This window comes from Vipera berus, assembly GCF_964194415.1.
Source record: "Vipera berus genome assembly, chromosome: 11".
NCBI lineage: Eukaryota > Metazoa > Chordata > Lepidosauria > Squamata > Viperidae > Vipera > Vipera berus.
The window spans coordinates 16,420,525-16,446,458 of NC_138214.1; the positions used below are offsets into that span (position 1 = coordinate 16,420,525).

Genomic DNA, 25,934 nt, shown 5'->3' on the forward strand with positions numbered 1-25,934 from the left:
AAGATTTTTATCAGGGGTCTTCAGACCTGGCCCTTTTATGACTTGTGGACTTCAACTCCCAGAGATCTTCAGCCAGGCACATTGGCTGGAATCATTTTTATTAGGTATAATATCAGAAAATAAGAAAGTGTGTATTTAATGTTGCATGTCTTAATAATAGTAAGAATTGTATTTGCTCAGTACAGGAAGATATAGAATATTTTTAAATATGGGGAAAACGGGCTAGAGATTAGGAAAATAATATGTACTGTTGAGTAAAGCAAATCGACTCGGACAACATGCTGTTCACTAAGCACTTATGAACTGTAAAAATAGAAAACTAATGAAATATTATATTAAATAAAGGAAATCTGAAATAAAGATATAATTTCAAAGGTCCCATGATCAGGCCCTCCCTGTAGCTCCCTAAAGCCATCCAAAGATATGGGCTGGGCTCATCATTCCATCTAAAGACCTGGTTTATTTTAATTATGGTTTCTTGAAAAACCAACAATGACTGAATCCACTTAGCTCACTAAGCCACAAACTATGTTTTTCACATGGCTGGGTTCACTCAACATGCTGAGGCCAAATCCTAGGGCTTAATGCAACCTGTGAATAGCTGCTTAACCATGAGACTTTGAATGTCTGCAAGTGACTCTGCTGCAGCCTTCAAACCGTATCACTGGGGGCGGGGGGGAGAGCATTGCAATTTGCTTCCATGCTCCAAAGTCAAAAGTAGATTGGCTGTTTCAGATGCCAATGTTGACTTGCAAGCCCCTCCTGGCCCAGCCCACAGAGACTCCCCCCCACCCATTTCTTGATTTCCCCCATCTTCTTTGAAGAAACAAGCTCACCAGAACAGCTGAGACAGCAAAGATTAAAAAAAAACCTGGCCAGGAAACATTGGAGTTTGGCTGAAAGCCTCTTGGAAGCCACCCAATGAGTGAGCCCTGGTTCTATTCCAGTCTTAGAGCCCTTGTGACCATCAAAAATATCATGTCTCCTTCTTAAGGCACTTGCAAGGAGAGCTGAAGCAACTGAATGCACGCTTGCTTTGGTTATCTGATTGCTTCTGCATTTATAAAATTGACATTTGCTTTCTTTTTTTGTAAGTAAAGGTAAAGGTAAAGGTTCCCCTGCACATGCATGCTAGTCGGTTCTGACTCTAGGGGCTCATCTCCGTTTCAAAGCTGAAGAGCCAGCGCTTGTCCGAGGACGTCTCCATGGTCATGTGGCCGGCATGACTAGACGCCAAAGGCGCACGGAATGCTGTTACCTTCCCACCGTAGTGGTCCCTATTTTCCTACTTGCATTTTTACGTGCTTTCGAATTGCTAGGTTGGCAGAAGCTGGGATGAGTAACAGGTGCTCATTCTGTTATGCGGCACTCGGGATTCGACCCTCCAAACTGCCGACCTTCTGATTGACAAGCTCAGCGTCCTAACCCACTGAGCCACCGCATCCCTATTTTTTGTATCCCACCTTTATTATTTTTACCACTAATTCCAGGCAGCAAATATATCCGACACACCTTCTTCCTCCTATTTCCCCCCACAACAACCTTGTGAGGTGGGTTGAGCTGAGAGAGAGGGACTGGCCCAAAGTCACCCATTTGGCTTTCCTGCCTAATGTGGGACTAGAACTCACCCTCTCCCGGTCATTCAGACAGCTTTCAGTCTCCTGCTTTCTAGCCTAGTGCCCTAACCACTAGACCAGGGGTAGGCAACCTTGGCTCTTTTATGACTTGTGGACTTCAACTCCCAGAATTCCTGAGCCAGCATGGGGGAACTATGGCCCCTTCATGACTCGTGGACTTCAACTTCCAGAATTCCTGAGCCAGCATGGCTCAGCTTGGAAACCTCTCCCTTTCCCCTCAGCGTGGCTGGCTCAGGAATTCTGGGAGTTGAAGTCCACGAGTCATAAAAGAGCCAAGGTTGCCTACCCCTGCCCTAGACCAAACTTGCAAGTCCTGGGGAAGGAGGGGGGGGAGATCCTTTAAAGGAAGCTTTTCAAGATGTCCCTGAGATGTGGGACTGCTGACACCTTCAGCAGCATGACCCCCGAAGCCAAGGATCATGGGAGATGCAATCCTACAGCTGGGAGATGAGCGGCTGAGGAAGGTTCCTGGAATCTCCAGAAATTATATGACAAGCCAGGAATGGTCAGAGCAGAAGCTGCCATTTCACTGTTCTTTTTTCTTTTCCTCCCTCCCAGGTGCAACCAACGTGGAGACAAAATCAAGGTCCAGAAAACCGCCAGACTTGAAACTCCATATTTAGCCAATAGGATTAAGGACATCAGAAATATGCAGTTTGTACATGGCAATATGCTAAAGGTAAATTTAAACCGTATGGGATGCGCCAGAGTTCTCCTTTCTTGAATTTCTTCCCAGGAACTAACTCTCTTCCCAGGACCAAATTCTTCACATGCCTGGAATTTTTCCACCCTGGGATCAGTGGCCGCTCTCTACTGGCTTTTTTGGAATGCTGGATGCTGACCATGACATCACTCACTTCCCCCTCCTGGTCCAAAAACTCTCCGAAAACGCATGACTCATCCACAGCCCTTTTGGCCTCAAGCCTGAGAACGTGCAAGGAGGAGCGCTTTGGCCATGAGCTTTTCTCACAGCGAAAGGGGCCTTTGGGTGTTTGAAAGCCCAACTCTCCTCACAGCCCTCCTCCCCACATGTGGCAGAGTCCCAGACAATTCAGAGATCAAGCAAATACTAAAGGAAATCTCACTTTCTCCAAGTTGGGAAAATGTCCTTTTTAGGACATTTTCTTTTTTCCTTTCTTCTTTCCCAGCCTCCCTTTCTCCTTCCTTCCTTCCTTCCTTCCTTCCTTCCTTCCTTCCTCCTTCTCTCCCCTCCTCTCTCCTTCCTTCCTCCTTTCCTCCCTCCCTCTTTTCCCTCCCCTTCCTTCCTTCCTTCCTTCCTTTCTTCCTTCAGAATAATATTAAGAGTTATCTTGGTTAAAATGGGAATGATGTTGCGTCGTTTTCCATTTTCCTAGCCTCTTTTTATTCTTTCTTTTCTTTGTCTTCATCAGTACAAAGTGAGGGAAGGAAGAAACCATCAAAATATCCTTGTGCATTAAACAGAACTAAGATCAAACTGCTAACCCTTAATCCATTTCAGCCCCTGGCTGATCTGATTCAGTCTTAGAAGCTAAGCCAGGTCAGGCCTAGGTAGTACTTTGGAGGGCAGATATGTATCATCCAATACAGAGTTGCTGGGGGTTGGGTGGCATATAGGTTCAATCAATCAATCAATCAATCAATCAATCAATCACCCAGGGCTTTTGCTAGATGAAAGAAGTAAAGCCTGTCAGAAGAAGCCGAGGGCAAACAAGTTTGGTATTTGCTGTCAAGAAAACAACACAGTCAGGTCTATTAAACCACCAGGCTTGGGGATCAAGTCAAAGAAGACTTGACCTATCTAGGAATTTGGGAGAAGGGCAGCATCTCCCCCGCAGGATAGCGATACATGTTTTTAGATATTTCTTATCCTTAGGGAAAATTTAAATCAATAGGACAATGCAAAAAAGATGAATTCATAAAAACAAGGATAGAGGGAATATTTTGATTGGATTATAAAGTCAATCTCGTTGACAGCCACCAGGAATAAGGCCAGATAGAGTGAACCCCAGGACTTACTGAGCTGAAGAGACTGAAGAAAAGCCTTGAGGAAGGTTATATCAGAAGGAGAGCTGGAAGGGACCTTGGAGGTCCTCTACTCCATCCCCCTGCTCAAGCAGGAGGCCCTATACCATTTCAGACAAGTGGCTGTCCAGTCTCTTCTTTAAAATCTCCAGTGATGGATGTCCCAAAGATGCCTTTTCACAAGGCAACTGGACTTTCTTGATTTTCTTTGAAGACATTTTGCTTCTCATCCAAGAAGCTTCTTCAGTTCTGACTGGAAGGTGGGGAAATGGAAGGATTTATACTCCTTGCAGACAGGCTATCGAAGAGAAGGACTAGGGGTGGCATTATACCAATATTTGAATACTTGAAGGGCTTTCACAGGGAAGAGGACATCAACTTATTCTCCAAAGCATCTAGGGGCAGGACAAGAGGCAACAGGTGGAAGCTTATCAAAGAGAGAGCCAATTTGAAACTAAGGAGAAATTTCTTGACAGTGAGAAGGATTAATCAGTGGAACAACTTGCCTCCAGAAGCTGTGGGTGCTCCCTCACTGGAGATTCCAAAGAAGAGATTGGCCATCCATTTGTCCATAATGGTATAGGGTCTCCTGCTTGGGCAGGGGGTTGGACTAGAAGACCTTCAAGGTCCCTTCCAGATTCTATTCTATTCTATTCTATTCTATTCTATTCTATTCTATTCTATTCTATTCTATTCTATTCTATTCTATTCTATTCTATTCTATTCTATTCTATTCTATTCTATTCTATTCTACTCTACTCTACTCTACTCTACTCTACTCTACTCTACTGTATTCTAAAAAGGGTGGGGCTTTAATCACCCTGTCACATCACACTCTTGACACTTTTGATACACACACACACACACACACACACACACACACACACACACACAAATGCAGCAGGGCATTGCACTCTCCAAAACACATTTTAAGGCATTTAGTTGAGTACCCTTTAGCAGGTATTTGCCGTGATTCTGGTTTTAATACTGTATTCTTTGTCAGATCATATTTACTGCACTGAACTGATCTTTATCTGTAGACCCTTTTTAGATTTTCAGATTTTATTCCTGGCCTATTAGTTTTTAAATGGTTTTTTTTAAAATCATTGTATCCATAAACCTCTCCAAGAGCAGGTGCGTCTTGTGCCAGGGTCTGCAAGATGGCTGGCACAGTATCACCACTGACACCCGATTCCTTGGCATGCAAGTAAAAAAGCGGGAAAAGTTCAGTTGCACAGCTGCACCCACCATCTTGCAAATTTTAACCACTCCATGAACACTGCTGTGTTGTTTTTTAATCTCTCATTGAAGATGAATACAGCCAAGTTATTGTAGACCTGAATTCCAAATTTCTTCCCACTAAGTCTCTTTAGGGAAGCCAGATTTTTAATAAAGCTATAATCAAGTTGGTAGATATCTGGAGAAACCAGACATTTCTGATGACGTTCTACAACTTTGCAAGCAATTTAGCGATGAAAGAGGCAACCTAAGCTTATCGCACATGGACCTCGTTCCCATCAAAAACAGAACTTTCAGCAAACAGGCCAATTCGCTTCCCCTCATATCCTAGAAAGTACTTTTATTGGTGTTTGGTTAGCCAGATAAAATAATAAAAAATGTCAGTGCTCTGACAGCCAGTCTTTAATGGAATGTGGTATGAGGTTGGAATTAGCTCAGACTCAGATACTTTCTCATGCGTCTTGCATTCCTTCAACTGTCCCATCCTCTTGCAGTGCCGGAGAGCAATTCCCAGTTTATCACTTAGGTTATGTTATGGTCTCATTGCATTTCAGCTGGTAGGAATACAGTCATTTCAAAAACAAAAGAAAAAGCAGCTCCTAAGGAATGTGTTGCTGGTAGCCAATGTATACCATCCTTGTAGCAATAGCATTTAGACTTATATGCAGCTCCATAGTACTTTACAGCCCTCTCTAAGCAGTTTATAGAGTCAGCCTATTGCCCCCACCAATCTGGAAGATGGAAGGCTGAGTCAACCTTGAACCAGTGAGAATTAAACTGCTGGCAGTCAGCAGAATTAGCCTGCAGTACTGCATCCTACCCCTTCATGGATTACTGCCTTGTCGTGGCGAAGGGGCTTGCGTAATTCAATGAAGCTATGAGCTATGCCGTGCAGGGCCACCCAAGACAGACAGGTCATAGCTGAGAGTTCTGACAAAACGTGATCCACTGGAGAAGGAAATGGCAACCCACTCCAGTATCTTTGCCATGAAAACCCTATGGACAGTACCAAAAGGCAAAACGATATGACGCTGGAAGATGAGCCCCTCAGGTCGGAAGGCGTCCAATATGCTACTGGGGAAGAGCAGAGGGCTAGTACTAGTAGCGCCAGAAAGAATGAAGCGACTGGGCCAAAGCCGAAAGGACGCTCAGCTGTGGATATGTCTGGTGGTGAAAGGAAAGTCCGATGCTGTAAAGATTTTTTCTCCATAGGAACCTGGAATGTAAGATCCATGAATCAAGGAAAGCTGGACGTGGTCAAACAAGAGATGACAAGACTGAACATCGACATCTTAGGTATCAGCGAACTAAAATGGACAGGAATGGGTGAATTTAATTCAGATGACCATCAGGTATACTACTGCGGGCAAGAATCCCTCAGAAGAAATGGAGTAGCCTTCATAGTCAATAAAAGAGTAGGAAAATCAATACTGGGATACAATCCTCAAAATGACAGAATGATCTCAGTTCGAATCCAAGGCAAACCATTCAATATCACAGTAGTCCAAGTCTATGCCCCAACCACCAGTGCTGAAGAGGATGAAATTGACCGGTTCTATGAAGCCCTACAGCACCTTATAGAAGTAACACCAAAAAATGATGTCCTTATCATCATGGGGGATTGGAATGCTAAAGTAGGAAGCCAAAAGATAACTGGAATAACAGGCAAGTTTGGCCTTGGAGTACAAAATGAAGCAGGGCACAGGCTGATAGAATTTTGTCAAGAGAATACGATGGTCATAGCAAACACTCTTTTCCAACAACCCAAGAGATGGCTCTACACATGGACATCACCAGACGGTCAACACAGAAATCAGATTGACTATATGCTCTGCAGCCAAAGATGGAGAAGCTCTATACAGTCGGTAAAAACAAGACCAGGAGCTGACTGTGGCTCAGACCATGAGCTTCTCCTTGCAAAGTTTAGGCTTAAACTGAAGAAAGTAGGGAAAAGCACTAGGCCAGTCAGGTATGAATTAAATCATATCCCTGTTGAATATACAGTAGAGGTGACAAATAGATTTAAGGAATTAGATCTGATAGACAGAGTGCCTGAAGAACTATGGACAGAGGTTCGCGACATTGTACAACAGGTAGCAACCAAAACTATCCCAAAGAAAAAGAAATGCAAGAAAGCAAAATGGCTGTCTGAGGAAGCTTTGCAAATAGCTGAGGAAAGGAGGGAAGCGAAAGGCAAGGGAGAAAAACATAGATATGCCCAATTGAATGCAGAATTCCAGAGAATAGCTAGAAGAGATAAGAATGCCTTCTTAAATGAACAGTGCAAAGAAATAGAAGAAAACAATAGAATAGGGAGGACCAGAGATCTTTTCAAGAAAATTGGAGAGATGAAGGGAACGTTTAATGCAAAAATGGGCATGATAAAGGACCAAAATGGCAGGGACCTAACAGAGGCAGAAGAGATTAAGAAGAGGTGGCAAAATTACACAGAAGAACTATACAAGAATGAGCTTAACGTCCCAGATAATCACAATGATGTGGTCACTGACCTCGAGCCAGACATCCTAGAATGTGAGGTGAAGTGGGCCTTAGAAAAGCTGAGCAACAACAAAGCTAGTGGAGGTGACAGTATTCCAGCTGAGCTATTCAAAATCTTAAAAGACAGTGCAGTAAAAGTGCTACACTCAATTTGCCAGCAAATTTGGAAAACTCAACAGTGGCCACAGGATTGGAAAAGATCAGTTTACATTCCAATTCCAAAGAAAGGCAGTGCCAAAGAATGTTCAAACTACCGCACCATTGCACTCATTTCTCATGCTAGTAAAGTCATGCTTAAAATCCTACAAGCTAGACTTCATCAGTATGTGGATCGAGAACTACCAGAAGTACAGGCAGGATTTCGAAGAGGCAGAGGAACTAGAGATCAAATTGCCAACATACGCTGGATCATGGAGAAAGCTAGGGAGTTCCAGAAAAACATCTACTTCTGCTTCATTGACTATGCTAAAGCCTTTGATTGTGTGGATCATAACAAACTGTGGCAAGTTCTTAAAGAGATGGGAGTACCAGACCATCTTATTTGTCTCTTGAGAAACCTATATGCGGGTCAAGAAGCAACAGTGAGAACTGGACACGGAACCACTGATTGGTTCAAAATTGGGAAAGGAGTCCGGCAAGGCTGTATACTGTCGCCCTGCCTATTTAACTTATATGCAGAGCACATCATGAGAAAGGCAGGGCTAGATGAATCAAAAGTTGGAATTAAGATTGCCGGAAGAAATATCAACAACCTAAGATACGCAGATGATACCACTCTAATGGCAGAAAGTGAAGAAGAACTAAAGAGCCTCTTGTTGCGGGTGAAGAAGGAGAGTGCAAAAGTTGGGTTGAAACTTAACATTAAGAAAACCAAGATCATGGCAACTGGCCCTCTCAATTCCTGGCAAATAGATGGGGAAGAAATGGAGGTAGTGACAGATTTTGTTTTCCTGGGCTCCAAGATCACTGCAGATGGGGACTGTAGCCAAGAAATTAAAAGACGCTTGCTCCTGGGGAGGAAAGCCATGGCAAATCTAGACAGCACACTAAAAAGCAGAGACATCACCCTGTCAACAAAAGTGCGTATAGTCAAGGCTATGGTCTTCCCAGTTGCAATGTATGGCAGTGAAAGTTGGACCATAAGAAAGGCTGAGCGCCAAAGAATTGAGGCCTTTGAACTATGGTGCTGGAGAAGACTCCTGCGAGTCCCTTGGACTGCAAGGCGATCAAACCGGTCAGTCCTAGAGGAGATCAATCCTGACTGCTCTTTAGAAGGCCAGATCCTGAAGCTAAAACTCAAATACTTTGGCCACCTAATGAGAAGGAAGGACTCACTGGAGAAGAGCCTAATGCTGGGAAAGATCGAGGGCAATAGAAGAAGGGGACGACAGAGAATGAGGTGGCTGGATGGAGTCACTGAAGCAGTAGGCGTGAGCTTAAATGGACTCCAGAAGATGGTAGAAGACAGGAAGGCCTGGAGGAATGTTGTCCATAGGGTCGCGATGGGTCGGACACGACTTCGCAGCTAACAACAACTGCATCCTAACCACTGCACCACCACGACTCTTGTAGGCCCACTTTGGATGTTCAACTAGGAGTTATCAGATCTGGAAGCAAAATCCAGACAGCCCCTGGTTTAGAAGTTAACTGATTGGGTCAGTTGACCTCTTTTTAGAATTCTCACGACCTGCTAACCCTTCCACTAACTCAATTTTCAATGATGTAATGACAGTGATGTCATCTTTTTGACCCTTGGCCAATCAAGGCAGCCAATAATAATCATCTCATTAAAACAGTCAAAGTTTCAGAACTAACTTAAAAGGCCAGATCCATATAGCCAAATACTTTGAGTCCTTTATTAAAAGCAGTACAATTTGGAAAGCTGATCACAACCTCTATTGTTGGGATTAACAGAGGCAAACACTGCTTCTCCAATGACCAATAAATTCATCCATGACAAGGAAGGATGAATCTTTAGGTGGGCCTCTTTTGCTGCTCTTCAAATTCCCTGATCTTTGTTTCTGACTAGGACCCCACTTTGCAGATGGCACATTCACCAAAATTGAGAATAAAGCAATGCTAAAGAGCAGGTTGGTCCCTTGTAAATAAGACCCTATCTCTTACGATGTAGGTTACTCTTCAAAAGGGCTTTCAGGTATGTTATCTTGCCCTTGAGGTTGATACAAGCACTGAGAGGAATAGAAGAAGAAGAACAGAATTGGAAGGGACTTTTGAGGTCTTCTAGTCCAACTCACTGCTCAAGCAAGAGACCCTATACCATTCCAGACAAATGGCTGTCCAGTCTCTTCTTCAAAATCTCCAAGTGATGTAGCACCCACAGCTAGTTCTAGATTGCTTCTCTCTATTATTATTATTATTATTATTATTATTATTATTATTATTATTATTATTATTATTATTATTATTATTATTTTGGAAGGGACCTTGGAGGACATCTAGTCCAATGTCCCTATACCAATTCAGACAAATGGCTGTCCAGTCTCTTCTTAAAAACCTCCAGTGTTGGAGCATTCACAGCTTCTGGAGGCAGGTTGTTCCACTAGTTAATTGTTTTAACTGTCAGGAAATTTTTCCTTAGTTCTATTTATTTATTTATTTATTTATTTTATTATATTTGTATACCGCCCTTCTCCCGAAGGACTCAGGGCGGTGAACAGGGCAATACATGTTAAAAAAACAAGAATACAAAAGTTAAAAAAAGATTAAACAAGATGCCCAAAAACTATAACAATAAGTTAAGTTAAAATACATAAAAAACAATAAAACCCAAACCCATCACCCATCAGGCCAGGCCGGCTTGTTCGAACAGGTAAGTCCTTAGATCGTGCCGGAAGGAGCGAAGGTCGGGCGCCATCCGGAGCTCAACCGGAAGATGGTTCCATAAATCCGGCGCGCCCACAGAGAACGCCCTCCCCCTGGGGGCCACCAGTCGACATTCTTTGACCGGTGGCACCCTGAGGAGGCCCTCTCTGTGGGAACGCACAGGGTGGAGGGAAGTTGACGCCGGCCGCAGGTGCTCCCTGAGGTGATGTAGCACCCACAGCTTGTAGCACCCACAGGTTGCTTCTCTCTTTGGTTAGTCTCCAACCGCTACTTCTAGTCCTGCCTTCAGGGGCTTTGGAGAATAGCTTGACTCCCTCTTCTTTGTGGCAGCCCCTGAGATATTGGAAGGCTGCAATCCTGTAACCACTTGTCCTTCTCTTCATTAAACTGTTGTTGTTGTTAGTTGCGAAGTCGTGTCCGACCCATCACGACCCTATGGAAAACGTTCCTCCAGGCCTTCCTGTCCTCTACCATCTTCTGGAGTCCATTTAGGCTCACGCTTACTGCTTCAGTGACTCCATCCAGCCACCTCCTTCTCTGTCGTTTCATTAAACTAGACATGCCCAATTCCAGCAGCCGTTCCTTATATGTTTTAGCCTCCAGTCCCCTAGTCATCTTTGTTGCTCTTCTCTGCACTCTTTCTAGAGTCTCAACATCTTTTTTACATCGCAGTAACCAAAACTGGAGGTATTGGTAAGGCCACACTTGGAATACTGCAATCAATTTTGTTTTAGTTTCCACCCATTGCTTCTGGCCCTGCCTTCAGGTGCTTTGGAGAATAAATTGACACCCTCTCTTTTGTGACAGCACCACAGATATTGGAAGACTGTTATCATGTCACCCCTCGTCCTTCTCTTCACTAAACTAGACATAGCCAGTTCCCATTCATCATACACTTTAGCTTCCAGATTCTCAGCTTCGGCTTCCAGAAAAGGTTTTGATCTAAACAGCGTCTTTGAGACATGATCTTCATTGCTTTCTCACCATTCTGTCTGTAGTGATTGACAGTGACTCTCAAATAAATGTCCCCTGCATGGCCAGGCCATCTGTCTACTTGAATTTACTATGACCCTCCTAATTAAAACCAATAGTCCATGGGAAACTGGCTCATTCCACAGCGCAAAGACAAAACTCTAGAAATAACTTTATTTACAAAAATGCCTTTGGGTCCCTCAAAGGTCCTATCAACTTACTTAAAAATAAAATGTAGCTGTAGTAGAAGACTTTATTTGGAAGCAGGCCCACTTGCCAGGAAGGGGGAGGAAACAAACATGTCTGTGTTCAGTCACTTCATTCCAACTCATGGGTGGCTTCAACTAAAAATAAGAAAATGCAGAGAAAGAACCTGGGAATTTGAAAAGGAGGAGGGGGGGTCTCCTTTCCACCCAAGCTTTGAATTATGGAAGCTGAAACTGTGAAATATTTCCTAATATTTTCTTTTCAAAACAATGCAAGTCTAAGAACAGTGTTGCTTATCTTACATTTGGAAACAAACCTTTATGACCACAAATGATTTGTAAAAGCTTTTACAAGTGGTCCTCAATTTACGACCACAGTAGGGACTGCAAAATTTGTTGTTAAGTAGTGTGGTCATTAAGTGTTGCCTCACATGACCATCTCCACTTTTATGATCCTAATCTAACGCCACGGTCATTAAGCGAGATATCATGTAACCGTGTCTTGTGATTTCCTGCTGGCTTCCCCATTGACTTTGCTTGTTGGAAGGTTGTAAAGGGCAATCATGTAACACTGGGATTCTGCAACCATTATAAATGCATGATGATTGTTAAGCACCTGAATTATATTCCCATGACTGTAAGGATGCTGGAGCAGTTGTAAATATGAGGACCAGGCATACTTTTCAGCACCATTGTAACTTTGAATCATCGCTAAATGATGGTTGCAAGTTGAGAACTATCTGTATAAAAATCTGATTTCAGCCTGCTATTTTGTTAAAGAGTTTGTGGCAGTAACTAGCACAAATGTTCAGCAGGATATTTATAATGATTGCCTAAATGGATAATACTTTCCAATATTATACAGCAAATATAGTTCTATGATCAAATCAAGTTTCTGTGGCAGCCCTCAAATATTGGAAGACTGGTATCATGTCATCCCTAGTCCTTCTCATCACTAGACTAGACATACACAATTCCTGCAAGTGTTCTAGGGCTCCTTTTGAATTCCAGTGTAGCATCCTTTTCCATGTCATTCTTGTAGCCTGTCATTTGTAAATCCACTTTCAACTTAGTCTCAATCTTGCCAGGTTGAATATGTTCCTTATCATTTTTAGACACTTTTATCTCTCCATAGGTCTCTGCTGACACTATTAAAATGAACTTCTGAGTCCATTGTTCAAAAAGATCCTTTGGTGTATCCAATGTTAAAATATTTAATTGTAAATCAAGGTTATGTGCTCTTCTCCTTTAATTGTAATCTTTAGTTCCCTCTAGTGTCCCATTTTTCAAATCTTCTGTTGTTTTTTTAAAAAAAATCAAAACAAAAGCATTTTTCCATGGGAAGGATTTCTTACCATTAATTCCAAAATATGCAGGAAGAAACAGGAGGCCAAAGGTGGCTTCAGAAAGTGGAACCAACAAGGAATGGTTCCTGCACTACAAGGAATGAAAAGCCAACAAGTAGAATGTTTCTTTGATAACTCCTCTCCGAACAAGGACAGGACTTGAGATTGCCCACAGGTGCTCCATACTGCTGTTCCTCACAAGGAGATTGCAAGGCAGCAACCTCTGGCAGTTTTAGAGCTTTGGGAGATGAGAGAACAGCCATCTTGCTGAAACCACAGTTTGCACCTTTGAAAGGAAACATGAGTACGGTCTCGCCTCAGCTCTTCCCTCAAGAAAGCGTAACTCTTGAAACAGGCACCATTTCAAAAGGATCTCTTGTTGAGAGAAAGTGATTGCAGAGAAAGTAGGCAGGATCTAACATTCCCGTGTGAAAACGTTAGGCTAAAAGCCCATTGTTCAAACACCTCCCAACTGCCCAGTCCATGGAGAGCCAATCGGAGGATGCAAAGGTGTTGTGAGGACTCCGAGCCAAGAAAGTGATAAGAAGTTGTTCGGAGATGCCATGATCTTGGTAGCAGGCGGGACTCTCCAGAGATGAGGCAAACCGGATGGCCCCAGGACCCATCCCTCCTCCCCAATTCCCAGGAAGATACATCAAAGCAAAAAGAGGAACAAAGCAAAATGGGTACATCGTAGAAAGGCCCCAAGGTCCCCTCCTCCCACCAGAATGGCAGTGTCCCAACAGGGATCTATGAGGACCTGACAACTTCGTTCACATGCGGTGGTACCTCGGTACTCATCCTTAATTGGTTCCAGGAGGCACAACGAGTACCAAAAATGATGAGCACCAATCTTTTCCCAATATGGAATAATGTGGAGAGTCACATGGCAGCCAACACCGACAACTTTTTTTTAATTTTAATTCCATTTATATCCCACCCTTCTCCGAAGACTCAGGGTGGCTTACAAGCTTAGCAGTAGCCTTCATTCTATGTATATGCCTGCTTATTAGGGCTTTCACACACACCCCAAGCGGCATTATTACAAAGTCAGCTTAATTGCCCCCAACAATCTGGGTCCTCATTTTACCTACCTCGGAAGGATGGAAGGCTGAGTCAACCTTGAGCCTGGTGGGATGCGAACCTGCTTGTGCATTGAATACCAAACAAAGGATGAGGACTGGGAGAATATTTTCAAGTCCAAATGCGCTTAGTACCAAATTTGATGAGTTTCAAAGCAATTAAGGATCAAGAAACCACTGTACTTCCTTTTCTAGTCACTTTTGGAAATTGCTTGTTAACTGCTTTTCAGCTATTAGAAAACTTTGAATCAAAAAGTCTGACTACAACGAGTGAGTTTCCTTTAGGCCTTAGAGAAAGAAAGTTTCAACTAGAAATTAAAAACATCTTCTTGGAATAAATAGCAAAAAGATAATTAAAATATTGATTTTAGAAAGTTACAAAAGAACTAAGTGTCCAGATAAATTTAAAACAAGCCATTAAAACATTTTGTAGCCTTAGGAAATCCGTAATCAGAGAGTTGTTTTGCCTCTCTTTATCTCCAAATAGTTGTAGTTAGTTTGAACTATCGCAGGAGCAAAGAACTAATAATCTAAGCCAAAATTAAATAACACTGGCCCACTCATTCATTTCAATAATAAATTATTCTCTTTTTAATCATAAAGTCACCCTGGGAGTAAACAGAGGCACGGCTGTTTCTTATTTATACTCCATGCTTTCAAATTCCTTATCTGTACAGATTTAAGAGCTGTGAAGTAATTGATCTCCTGGGAATTTCTGCACGGTGACATGACTTAAATTTTTATTTATGTACTTATCAGGGCTTTGAACTGGAGCTTCAAAACAGTTCTTTGCACGTGGGTGTGCAAGTGGAGGACAGCTCAAGGCAGCCATGTCTTTCTCTATATAACCAGGCACAGCTGCTGTCAGATGTTGTAGGGAAATGCTGTGTTCACAGTCCCTCATTCGCAAGGGCATTTTGGATGACTGATTCCCAAGTATTTACATCATACATGGTGATGATGTTATCCATTCAGTTGTGTCCAACTCTTGGACATTCTGTGGGCCAGGTCTCCCCATATCCTCCAGTCTTGCATTGGTTCTTTGAGTTTTTCTAAGTTCTGGCTGGTATCAGCTTTGATGGAGTCCAGCTACCTTGTTCTTTGATGGCCTGGTTTCTCTTTGCCACTAACACTAATTGCTTCCTCCAGGAATTCCCCTGCATGACATGCCCAAATTATGCGAGACGCAGTTTCGTCATTTTGCCTTCTAGTGACATGTCTAGCATTAGGTGCACATCATACATATCCTACTCCATCAGGGACTCCTGAGAAGCTTGTAGTAAACAAACTGGGTGGTTTATAATACCCACATAAACACACAGATAAACACAAGGGAATTCCTTTGTTGAAGACATCCCTTGTGCACTTACTTGGAAGTAGGTCTGATTGAACACGAGGAGTCTGAATAGAAACCTAGCATATGAAAACACATGATGGGCAACCTGCTGTTGTGGTTGTAAGTCGAGGAGCAGTCGTAGGTGCCAGAACCCATGAGAAGATTAAGGACTACAAATCTCACTCCCATGCACCTTCTAGACATCATGACATCAACCATAGCTCCAAGAACAGGAAAATTCTCCCAAGCTAAAATAAAAGTTAACCATCACCATTACTAAAATGTTTAAAGTGTTGGACGAGGAACAGCTCCAACTCTCAGGTGTGAAATTTAAAGGGGATCAAATGAAATCATGGAAAAAGAGAGTCTCAGATACAGTCCAAGATTCTGCAAGAAATATGGGCTGCCAAATGTAATGAAACAACTGGAAAAGGTTTGTGCCGAAATAACCTGGGCAAATAGCCAAAGTTTGGGGATGGTTTCGAAAACCTCCTCCTCCTCCTCCTCCTCCTTCTCCTCCTCCTCCTCCTCCTCTTCTTCTTCTTCTTCTTCTTCTTCTTCTTCTTCTTCTTCTTCTTCTTCTTCTTCTTCTTCTTCTTCTTCTTCTTCTTCTTCTTCTTCTTCTCCTTCTCCTTCTCCTTCTCCTTCTCCTTCTCCTTCTTCTTCTTCCTTTAAACTGCTGGAATTAAGGCACCTTCTTGGCTTTGTCATTGACCAAAACTAGGTCACTATTGGTACATGTTTCTGGTAGTAACCAACATTCCAGAAGGTGGACCAAGCTCTGTGTCTCTCTCTACATCCATCCACACAATGTGTTGTTATCCACTAAGAGTCTCCTTTTGAGCATATCCTCCTTTAATTTTATTCCTTGTCCAGTGGTCTCCTTCCCCCATCTTTTAATTTGATTTTTCTCTTGTGTACCATCAAGAATGTTTGTTCTTGTTATAAACCTGTTCCTTGATCTGAGTCGGTGGGCTTGAAGCATATGTCCGTTCAGAGGATGTCAAGGATCATTCTCTTACTTAGTTCTTTTGGCATCTGCTGCTATTCCATCAATTTTGCTGAATTGTATTGACAAAAACCTGCCCCAACTTTTTCTACAAAATGGAGACAGGTACAAGTCATAGCATCCTTTTCACAGTGAGAAGTAGCAGAGTTTGCCATCCTAGGCTGAAAACGCTTCCACAAATAATGGCCTTATGCAAGAATCAATCATTACAGTGTGAATTCATCTTCATTTTGCATTTGTCATCAAAGAAAAAAAGGAAGCCTTTTCTTCCTAATTAAAGTGTGATTGCTTTCATGTTTGGAGACAAATAAGAGCCAGAAAAAGGCAGCTCTTCTCTTCCAGGAACTTCAGAAGTAGGAGCGTAAGGAACAGAAAATTTCCCAAGGCAATCTCTATCCACTATTTCTGACTTTTTTTTTAAAGGAAGAATGGTTGCCAGCTGCTCAAAGGTAGAATGCTTTGATCTAGAAGTTAACCTCATTTGCCTTCAGTATTAACTTCACTCCAAAAATAACAGGAGAGTTGAAAACTGAAAGCCAAATGGAAGTTAAGACTAGTAAATGAGCATAGCAGATTGTGTGATAAAATTTTTAGAGGATCTAATATTACAGCCCACCGATATGGTTCAGGTCAGTATTTTGCCTTGGGTTAATTCATTTTGCAAGTTAAACCTAGCAGAAAAAAATACTGCCAGGGCCGCAACTCAAAGCTCCTAAGAGACATTTAGGAAGCTAAGATAGAATCATTGCTAATCCTCATTAGTCCTCATACACACGTGCGGTGGTGGGATTCAGTCGGCTCACACCAGTTTGGCAGAAACGATACCTAATTTTTTGTTCAGTGCGGTGAACCAGTTAGGATAAATCTGCCAGGGGCATCGTGCTGGGGCTGCCGCCGCCAGGTGTGTCACACCGGTGATGCCACTGCCACCATGAGGCGCGTCACCCTGGTGATGATGAGAATGCCAGGCGCGTCGCTCTAGTTGACGACAAACAGATTTTACATTAGGGCAGAGAACCGGCTGCTAAATTATTTGAATCCCACCCTGCAAGCATATAGACGCAAATCTGCTTATGTATGTCCGATCCTGACCTTGTTGTTGTAATCAATAAGTAGGAAAGCTGAATTCGCGAACAAAAATAATATTTCAGCATCTATATTTTCCATTAGTCAGCCACATCTTTTTTCACCCGTACCTGGCTGAGGAATTCTGGGAGTTGAAGTCCACAAGTCATAAAAGGGCCAAGTTTGAAGACCTCTGTTGTAGGGGATCCATGGCCCAGCTCTTTTGATAGGTAGAATTGGTTGGGAAAGCTCCCCCTACCCTTATTGGAAGCTTTCCCCCTAAATTAAATGGCAGTGTAACTTGTTCACAAACTGGAATTACAACAGGGAGGTAAAGAGTATCTTTATCAATCCAGCGTAATCGTGTTAAAAATCAGGTCACCTTGATTTCTGCGTTGTGCCATCCTTAGCTGCAAATTCAGCTTGTCGCTAATTAAGTCTGTCCATGCCTACAGCCCAATTATAGGGCTTTGAGTTGTGAAAATTCTTGCACATGTCCAACAACAAAAGCTACTTGTCTTACAAGGAAATCTACCCTTTTATCCTTCCGAGTTTTTTTTGTTTTGTTTTGTTTAGCTTGAGCAAAAATCTCCAAGAGGTAATGCCAGAGCAGATTTCAGAATAGATCGAAAGATCTAAAAGCAACACTAGAGAATCCTTGACCAATGACAACTAGATCTTGTACAGGAAGTCCTCGACCTACAACTAAAATCAAGTACAAAATTTATGTTGCTAAGTGAAGCAGTTGTTAAGTGAGTTCTGCCCCATTTTACGACCTTTCTTGCCACCGCTGTTAAGTGAATCGCTGCTATTGTTTAGAGTTACAAGATTGTTAAGTGAATCTGGATCCCCCACTGACTTTGCTTGTCAGAAGGTCGCAAAAGGAGATGACGTGACTCCGGGACGGTGCGATCGTCATAAATATGAATCAGCTGCCAAGCGTCTGAATTTTGATCACCTGATCACGGGGATGCTGCAACGGTCGTAAGGGTGAAAAACGGTCATAAGTCACTGTTTTCAATGCTGTTTTAACTTTGAATGGTCACTAAATGAACCATTGTAAGTCAAGGACTACTTGTATTGCCAGGACTCAGAAAATTTAACCACTTTTATGCTCACTGCTCTCCTGTGAGACCCATTTCCGGACACCTCCAAGAAAGTTACATTTTTTTTTTAATCAGTCTCTAAGGCTTATACAAAGGGACGCGGTGGCTCAGTGGGTTAGGACGCTGAGCTTGTCAATCAGAAGGTTGGCAGTTTGGCGGGTCGAATCCCGAGTTGCCACGTAACAGAGTGAGCGCCTGTTACTCGTCCCAGCTTCTGCCAACCTAGCAGTTCGAAAGCACATAAAAATGCAGGTAGAAAAATAGGGACCACTATGGTGGGAAGGTAACAGTGTTCCGTGTGCCTTTGGCGTCTAGTCATGCCGGCCACATGACCACGGAGACGTCCTCGGACAAGCGCTTGCTCTTCGGCTTTGAAACGGAGATGAGCACCGGCCCCTAGAGTCGGAAACGACTAGCACGCATGTGCGGGGGAACCTTACCTTTACCTTAAGGTTTATACAAGCTGTTGGATGCCCTCTTTATACCATTAACTCTTTCAAATCCATAGTGTACTTTTCATTCATGTAGCGCTTAAAATATTTTTTGCAATCGCTCTTGACTGCAAGGCAACGGAAGTGCCAGCTCTGTTCTGTTCTACGTCACCAAGCAATTTCCTTGCAGCTTTTTGTGGCTAAAGAAGCTAACCTCTTTCTTTCTTTCTTTCTTTCTTTCTTTCTTTCTTTCTTTCTTTCTTTCTTTCTTTCTTTCTTTCTTTCTTTCTCTTTTTCTTTTGGAAGGTCTTGAGCACTTTGACCATGACAGCGAGCAACGTCTCGGGAATCTATTACTGTGTGGCTTCCAACAAGTTGGGCACTGAAGAGAGGAACATCAGGTTTTACATCACAGGTAAAGAATCTGCATCACACACCCCCTCAGAGGCCCAGAAACACCTGGTGGAAGATGCAACCTGCAATGATTCTTATGGGGAGGAGGTCGAAAAAGGCAAGATGGTGGCTCTAGTCATGCAATCAAAGCCCCTTTTACACATAGGCAAAGAGATAGATAAAAAGTTTTCTTTTAACCACCCTGTAATCCCTTGCGTTGGGGTGGAGACTGAATGGAGCTCAAGTGTTTACTGGCCAGATGCCCTTCCTGATGCCTATTCGGAGTTCACAGCAGACAATTATCCACTGAGTCCAGAGACAGAAATACCTGCTGCTACCTAGGATTGAACTCACAGCCCCCTGACTAAGAGGCAAGAGCTCCACCTCTAGGCTACTGTGCACTCAAGACAGATAGATATATGATAGGCTGACAGACAAACAGACAGATAGATAGAAAGATAGCTAGATAATAAAAATAAAAAGGGAGCCTCTCCTCTCCTCTTCTCCATTTCCTCCTCCTCCTCCTCTTCTCCCCTCCTCTCCTTCTCCTTCTCCTTATTCTCCTCTCCTTTCCTCCTCCTCTCCTCCCCTCCTCCTCCCTTCCACTCCACATCCCAATTCACGCTCCATATTTTACAACTGCTTATGCATTTCTGAGGTGTAAGGGCCGAGGCGAGTTAACTCTGTCTTTCCAATTGCCCTTGACGCCCCACTGGAGGTCACACAATGGGCTGCTCTAGTTCAACGCTTAGCTTGGAAGTTGTATCTAACATGCAGAAGAGCCTTCGTCTAAGTCACTTCCTTAGTTGTCTCCATTTTGTGGAAGTGTCCATGACATATTCTCCAACCATGCATTGTACAGGTAGTCCTTGACTTACAACAGTTCATTTAGTGACTGTTCAAAGTTACAACTGCACTGAAAAAAATGTGACTTATGACCATTTTCCACAGTTATGGCCTTTGCTGCATCTCCATGATAATGTGATCAAAATTCAGACACTTGGCAACTGGTTCATGTTTACAACCATTGCATCCTGGGATCATGTCATTTTGTGACCTTCTAACAAGCAAAGTCCATGGGGAAGCCAGATTCCCTTAACTACCGAGTTACTAACTTATCAACTGCAGTGATTCACTTAACAACTCTGGCAAGAAAGGTCGTAAAATGGGGCAAAACACATTGAACAAATGTTTCATTTAATAATTTCACTTGGGCTCAGTTGTGGTTGTAAGTCAAGAACTACCTGTATTATGAAGCCTTCTTCTCAGGGATGGAAATAAGGAAGTCCTCCATATACTCAGCTACATCTGGATCCAAATGATGAATAGAATAGAATAGAATAGAATAGAATAGAATAGAATAGAATAGAATAGAGTAGAGTAGAGTAGAGTAGAGTAGAGTAGAGTAGAGTAGAGTAGAGTAGAGTAGAGTAGAGTAGAGTAGAATAAACAATATGGAATGGAATAGAATAGAATAGAATAGAATAGAATAGAATAGAATAGAATAGAATAGAATAGAATAGAATAGAATAGAATAGAATAGAATAGAATAGAATAGAATAGAATAGAATAGAATAGAATAGAATAGAATAGAATAGAATAGAATAGAATAGAATAGTTGGAAGGGACCTTGGAGGTCTTCTAGTCCAACCCCCTGCTTAGGCAGGAAACCCTATACCATTTCAGACAAATGGCTGTCCAGTCTCTTCTTAAAAACTTCCAGTGTTGGAGCATTCACAGCTTCTGGAGGCAAATCGTTCCATTGATTAATTGTTCTGACTGTCTTTGCCTGCTTCTCCTTGGTGTTTCTTGCAGACATGCAATCCAGCCTAGAGGCAGACTCCCAAATGACAGCTATTGTGACCAGCCACATCCAGATGACCTGCAAGTGCTCCAAGTACCTTTACGATCACCTCACCTGGTACGACCCCACCTTGCAGGAAGTCCCCACAGCTCTCACCCAGAAGAAGGTGGACAAATATTCCATCACCTTAGTGCTGGACATCCATAATGTTTCCCAGGCTCACGCAGGGCTTTACAAGTGCCGAGCATCAAGCTACCATAACCGCACCAAACAGCTGGAGAAAAGCACCATGCTCAGCATAAAATGTAAGAAGGCCGGCAATATCTGCCCCATCCTGCTCTTGGCCAGCATGTGGGCCTATACGTTTCTGTAATACTGTGTTACTCAACCTCGGCAACTTTAAGATGTATGGACTTCAACTCCCAGAATTCTGGCTGGGGAATTCTGGAAGTTGAAGTCCACACGTCTTAAAGTTGCAGAGGTTGAGAAGTTCTGCTCTAACACATGGGCCCCAAACATGACAACTTTTAAGACTCATGAACCTCCATTCCCAGAATTCCTTAGCCACAGTCATAAAGTCGCCAAGTTTGGAGACCTCTGCTTTAAGAGGATGCTATTTTTGTTTTCTTACATTTCTCTAATACGGACTTATTTATGTGCTGTTTTGGCGTTACAGCATTGCAGAATTACAAACAAGGCAATTCCAGCAATATTCCAACTTATACGAGGGTAGAATTTTGGCAATATTCCCATTTACACCCAGGGACAGCCTTTGCAAAACTGACCCTAAAATGCAATCTGTCTCCAACCTCTGTTTGGACAATTAGACAGAAACATAGGAAGGCAATTCGGGACTGAAACCTAGGGCTCTCTTTAAACTGCATTTGGAGGGTTTCAATTGAATGAATGAAGCTTTTTTGGCAAAGCACAACCATGTATATATACATTGAGATTGGCTGAGCTTCCCTATGTACCCCTACCCCCCAACTCACAGTGACAACAAACCCTCCATCTTATTACACCATGTGAGCTAATTGCACAACACACCGGCCTCGCAAGTCAATCATGCATAAAGTTTATAAAATTATTTCCCATTCAAGAGCCTAACAGCCCATGGATAAAAGCTGTTCTTCAGCCTGTTGGTACGGCTGGCTATACAAGGCTTGGGTGCCATCTTGACTTTTTTTAACACCCCAGGCAAATGCCCCTGGTTCTACTCACACAGATGCTGGTAGGAAACTGCAACAGAAGTGGGAGGATTCATCATCTCTTCCCTAACGACCTAAACACAAGGGCAATTCGGAAATAAACCTCTGTTTGAGCATGGGCGAGAAATAGGCCAGGATAGCGAGGCCTGTCCTATGGTGCTGTGGGCAGCAGTTCAGTAGACAGTGAAGAGTGGAAGGAGAAAGTTGGGTTGCAGTTGACTCATCCGCTAGATCAGTTGAAAACGAAGGAAGTTTTTTAAACGAAACAGCGGCTCGCGTTGCACCGCTTCGACGATGACCATGCGTTTCGCGATGCTGTTACACAGGTTGGCTCCATTCCCAGGTGGGAGGGTGTTTTTTTGCAGAAGGAATTTCAAACCTTGCAAGACGTTACGACAAGTGCCTCAATTTGAATGGCGACTATGTCAAAAAGTCATGTCATGCTGTAGTTTCCCAATGTGTGTAATAAAAGTTCTCTGTCTGCGGGTGTCTGTCATGGATAACCAAACAGAAGTCTCTTTCCAAATTGCCCTCGTACTAATCAGCCAGTGTTTTCAAATTCAGCTATCATTAATTTCTGGGAGGAAGTCAGATGCAATTAGTCCTAGAGATGGAATCAAATCAGTAGAAATGACAGAATTTTTTCAACCTGGGAAGAACAAAGGAACAGAAGACACAACGATGAAAGTAAGTTAAGTTAGTTTTTAAAGAATTAGATAAACCAGGACTAATTTGGGGAACAAAACAGCACATCAGAAACCCCAGGGGACAATGGATAATGGAGAAGAGAATCAAATACGATGGGGAGAGGCAAAACATGCCTTGTAAACTTACTTTCATTCTGAATGTGTCATAAATAAATTGAGATGAGTCATTGTATGAAAAACACCATTTTTACTTACCACACTTTCCTTCTCTTCTGAAAGATTATAGGGGAATGAAGTCCCAGGTTTCATTCCTTGATGGGAAGAAAAGGAAAAAAAGCATAACTGTAGAATGGATATTACTAATTTGAATTGGTACTTAGCTTTGGAATCATGAGGACTAGTAACCTACAGAACATTTTATGGTAGAAGAGGAGGAGGAGGAAGAGGAAGAGGAGGAACTTGTTTATCTTCATAGTAACAGTTAAAATCTTTCTTTCTACCCAACATTTACTTTTAAATCTCCACGGGGTCCAAGCTGTGTTGATTTGATCTTTATAATTTTCTCATTTTCTTTTGTTCGGGATGAAGGTTGCCCCTGTGACCACAGAAGTGCAAAGCTTTTGGTGTTCAAATATGTCATTTTCTCTTTGTTTGCAGTTAAGACGGTGCCTTACATTATGGAGAACTTTACCGACTTGGAGGTTAATGTGAGCGGGACCATCGTTCTGGAGTGCAAAGTCAACGGGATCCCCCATCCTACTATTGCTTGGCTGAAAAATGGCCAGCGCATTGCCCCTGCTTCAGGTGAGCTTCCTAAGATGGGTGGTGCTCTTGCATCTTTCTTTCTTTTAAGAGCGAAGAAAGGTGGCCCGTTGGAATACGGGGAATCTGCAGGAAAATTTCTCATCTTCAAGGTCCCAAGTTCAGTTCCTAACCTAACAGGTCCAGAACAAGGTATAGTGTCAGGGCCCACCAAGAGCCAAGACAGATGAAGAATAGAAGAAGAATAGACTAGAGCTGGAAGGGACCTTGGACAGAGTGAGCGCCTGTTACTCATCCCAGCTTCTGCCGACCTAGCAGTTCGAAAGCACGTAAAAATGCAAGTAGAAAAATAGGGACCACTCCGGTGGGAAGGTAACAGCGTTCCGTGCGCCTCTGGCGTCTAGTCATGCCGGCCACATGACCACGGAGACGTCCTCGGACAAGCGCTGGCTCTTGGGCTTTGAAACGGAGATGAGCACCGGCCCCTAGAGTCGGAAACGACTAGCACGCATGTGCGGGGGAACCTTTACCTTTACCTTTTTAGAATATGATGGAAAATAATATTCCTTTTTTCCTCTCTGTCTTCCTCCCCTTCCCTCTTCCAGGAATTTCCATGGAAAACAATACTTTGGTGATTGAACGAGTGAAAAAGGATGACGAGGGTCATTATGAATGCCAAGCGATCAACGAGATGGGTCAAGACAGCACCCGGGCATTTATTAAAATAGAAGGTGAGAACGGCATTTATACTCCGACTACAAACCCCATCATTTTTAACTGTTGTTAAGCAACCGAAAGCTCTCCAACACACGCATGGTTTATTGCAAGTGAAGCTTGATGGCGTGGCAGGTCAATGGATCTTGAGCTGAAACCTTCTCATGCGTGTCTTTTTCAGGCTCTGAAGAAAAGTCCAACATAGAAGTGATCATCCTGGTTTGCACTGGCCTGGCAGCCACTCTCTTTTGGCTCCTCCTGACCCTCTTCATACGGAAACTCAGAAAAGTAAGGGGATCCTCACGTCTGAGGCTTAGAAATGAACGAGCTTGGATGCTAAGAGAACTAAAGTGATTCAGTGGTCAATTTCTATAGTGCCGCGAACGACAGGTTTAAAAATAGGTTAAAAATGGGTTAAAGGTAGGTTTTAAAAGGGCAAGGTTGAAAAGGGTCAAATGGTTAAAATAAAAATAAAATAAAGTTTTAAGAAAACTTTTTCTTTCGGAGGAGCTCTTTACAGCCTTTGCTGCCTATCCACCCTCTTGGCTCCTGGAACGACAGAGAAAAATCTTCATTCACCTACAGCTGCTTAGTCCTGCAGAGTCAGCTGGAAGCAGTTCCTAAATCATGCAGTTCCGGAGGGGGGGGAGAGGGGGGGAGAAAGACATGGCTACTTTGATGATTCAAACAGAGCTAGTTTGTCCATCTTTCACATTTTTGTAAGTACAGGGAGTCCTGTAGACCAGTGTTTCCCAACCTTAGGAACTTGAAGATGCGTGGACTTCAACTCCCAGAATTCCCCAGCCAGCATAGCTGGCTGGGGAATTCTGGGAGTTGAAGTCCACGCATCTTCAAGTTCCTAAGGTTGGGAAACGCTGCTGTAGACCATTCATTCAGTGACCATTTGAAGCCACAACTGCACTGAAAAAAAGTGACTTGTGATCCTTTTTCACGCTTACAACCATTGCAGCATCCCCACGATCACAACATCAACATTCGGACGCTTGGCAACTGACTCGTGTTTACGACGGTCGCAGTGTCCCAGGATCATGTGATCCCCTTCGGCGACCTTCTGACAAGCCAAGTCAATAAGAAAGCCAGATTCACTCAGCCACAGGGTTACTAATGTAACAATTGCAGTGATTCACTTAATAGCCGAGGCAAGAAAGGTGGTAAAATGCGGCAAAATTTACTTAACAAATATCTCACTTAGCAACAGAAAGTTTGGGTTTAGTTGTGGTCGTACGTCGAGGACAATCTGTACCACTTCTGAAAGTTCTGCCCAACCGTAAAAACCATGGGGGTACAAGAGAGTGGAAGAGGGCCGTCACCCAAGTGTGAATTCTACATCTCTGCTTGCTTAATAGGTTGCCAGGGACTCATTTCCCTAACACAGGGGTCTTCAAACTTGGCCCTTTTATGACTTGTGGACTTCAACTCCCAGAATTCCTCAGCCAGGCACGCCGGCTAAGGAATTCTGGGAGTTGAAGTCCACAAGTCATAAAAGGGCCAAGTTTGAAGACCCCTGCCCTAACACATCATTTTCCTAATCTTCGTTCAATGGTATCAATTCCTGGCTATGTCAGCAGCAGAGTGAAAGTGAAAGTGATGTCCAGTTGCCTGGAAATCC

At 43.1% G+C, this 25,934-nt stretch overlaps 1 protein-coding gene across 1 annotated transcript in view; it reads left to right on the top strand.

Annotated features, from left to right (window-relative positions):
- The window catches only part of LOC308673190 (vascular endothelial growth factor receptor kdr-like), a 191,013-nt gene that overhangs the window by 121,597 nt on the left and 43,482 nt on the right, over nucleotides 1–25,934 (top strand). The window contains exons 11-16 of the mRNA XM_081336687.1: nucleotides 2,196–2,316; nucleotides 19,083–19,191; nucleotides 20,985–21,278; nucleotides 23,486–23,632; nucleotides 24,196–24,321; nucleotides 24,486–24,592. Coding sequence (XP_081192813.1) covers nucleotides 2,196–2,316; nucleotides 19,083–19,191; nucleotides 20,985–21,278; nucleotides 23,486–23,632; nucleotides 24,196–24,321; nucleotides 24,486–24,592 — 904 coding nt within the window. The remainder of the gene's footprint in view (nucleotides 1–2,195; nucleotides 2,317–19,082; nucleotides 19,192–20,984; nucleotides 21,279–23,485; nucleotides 23,633–24,195; nucleotides 24,322–24,485; nucleotides 24,593–25,934) is intronic.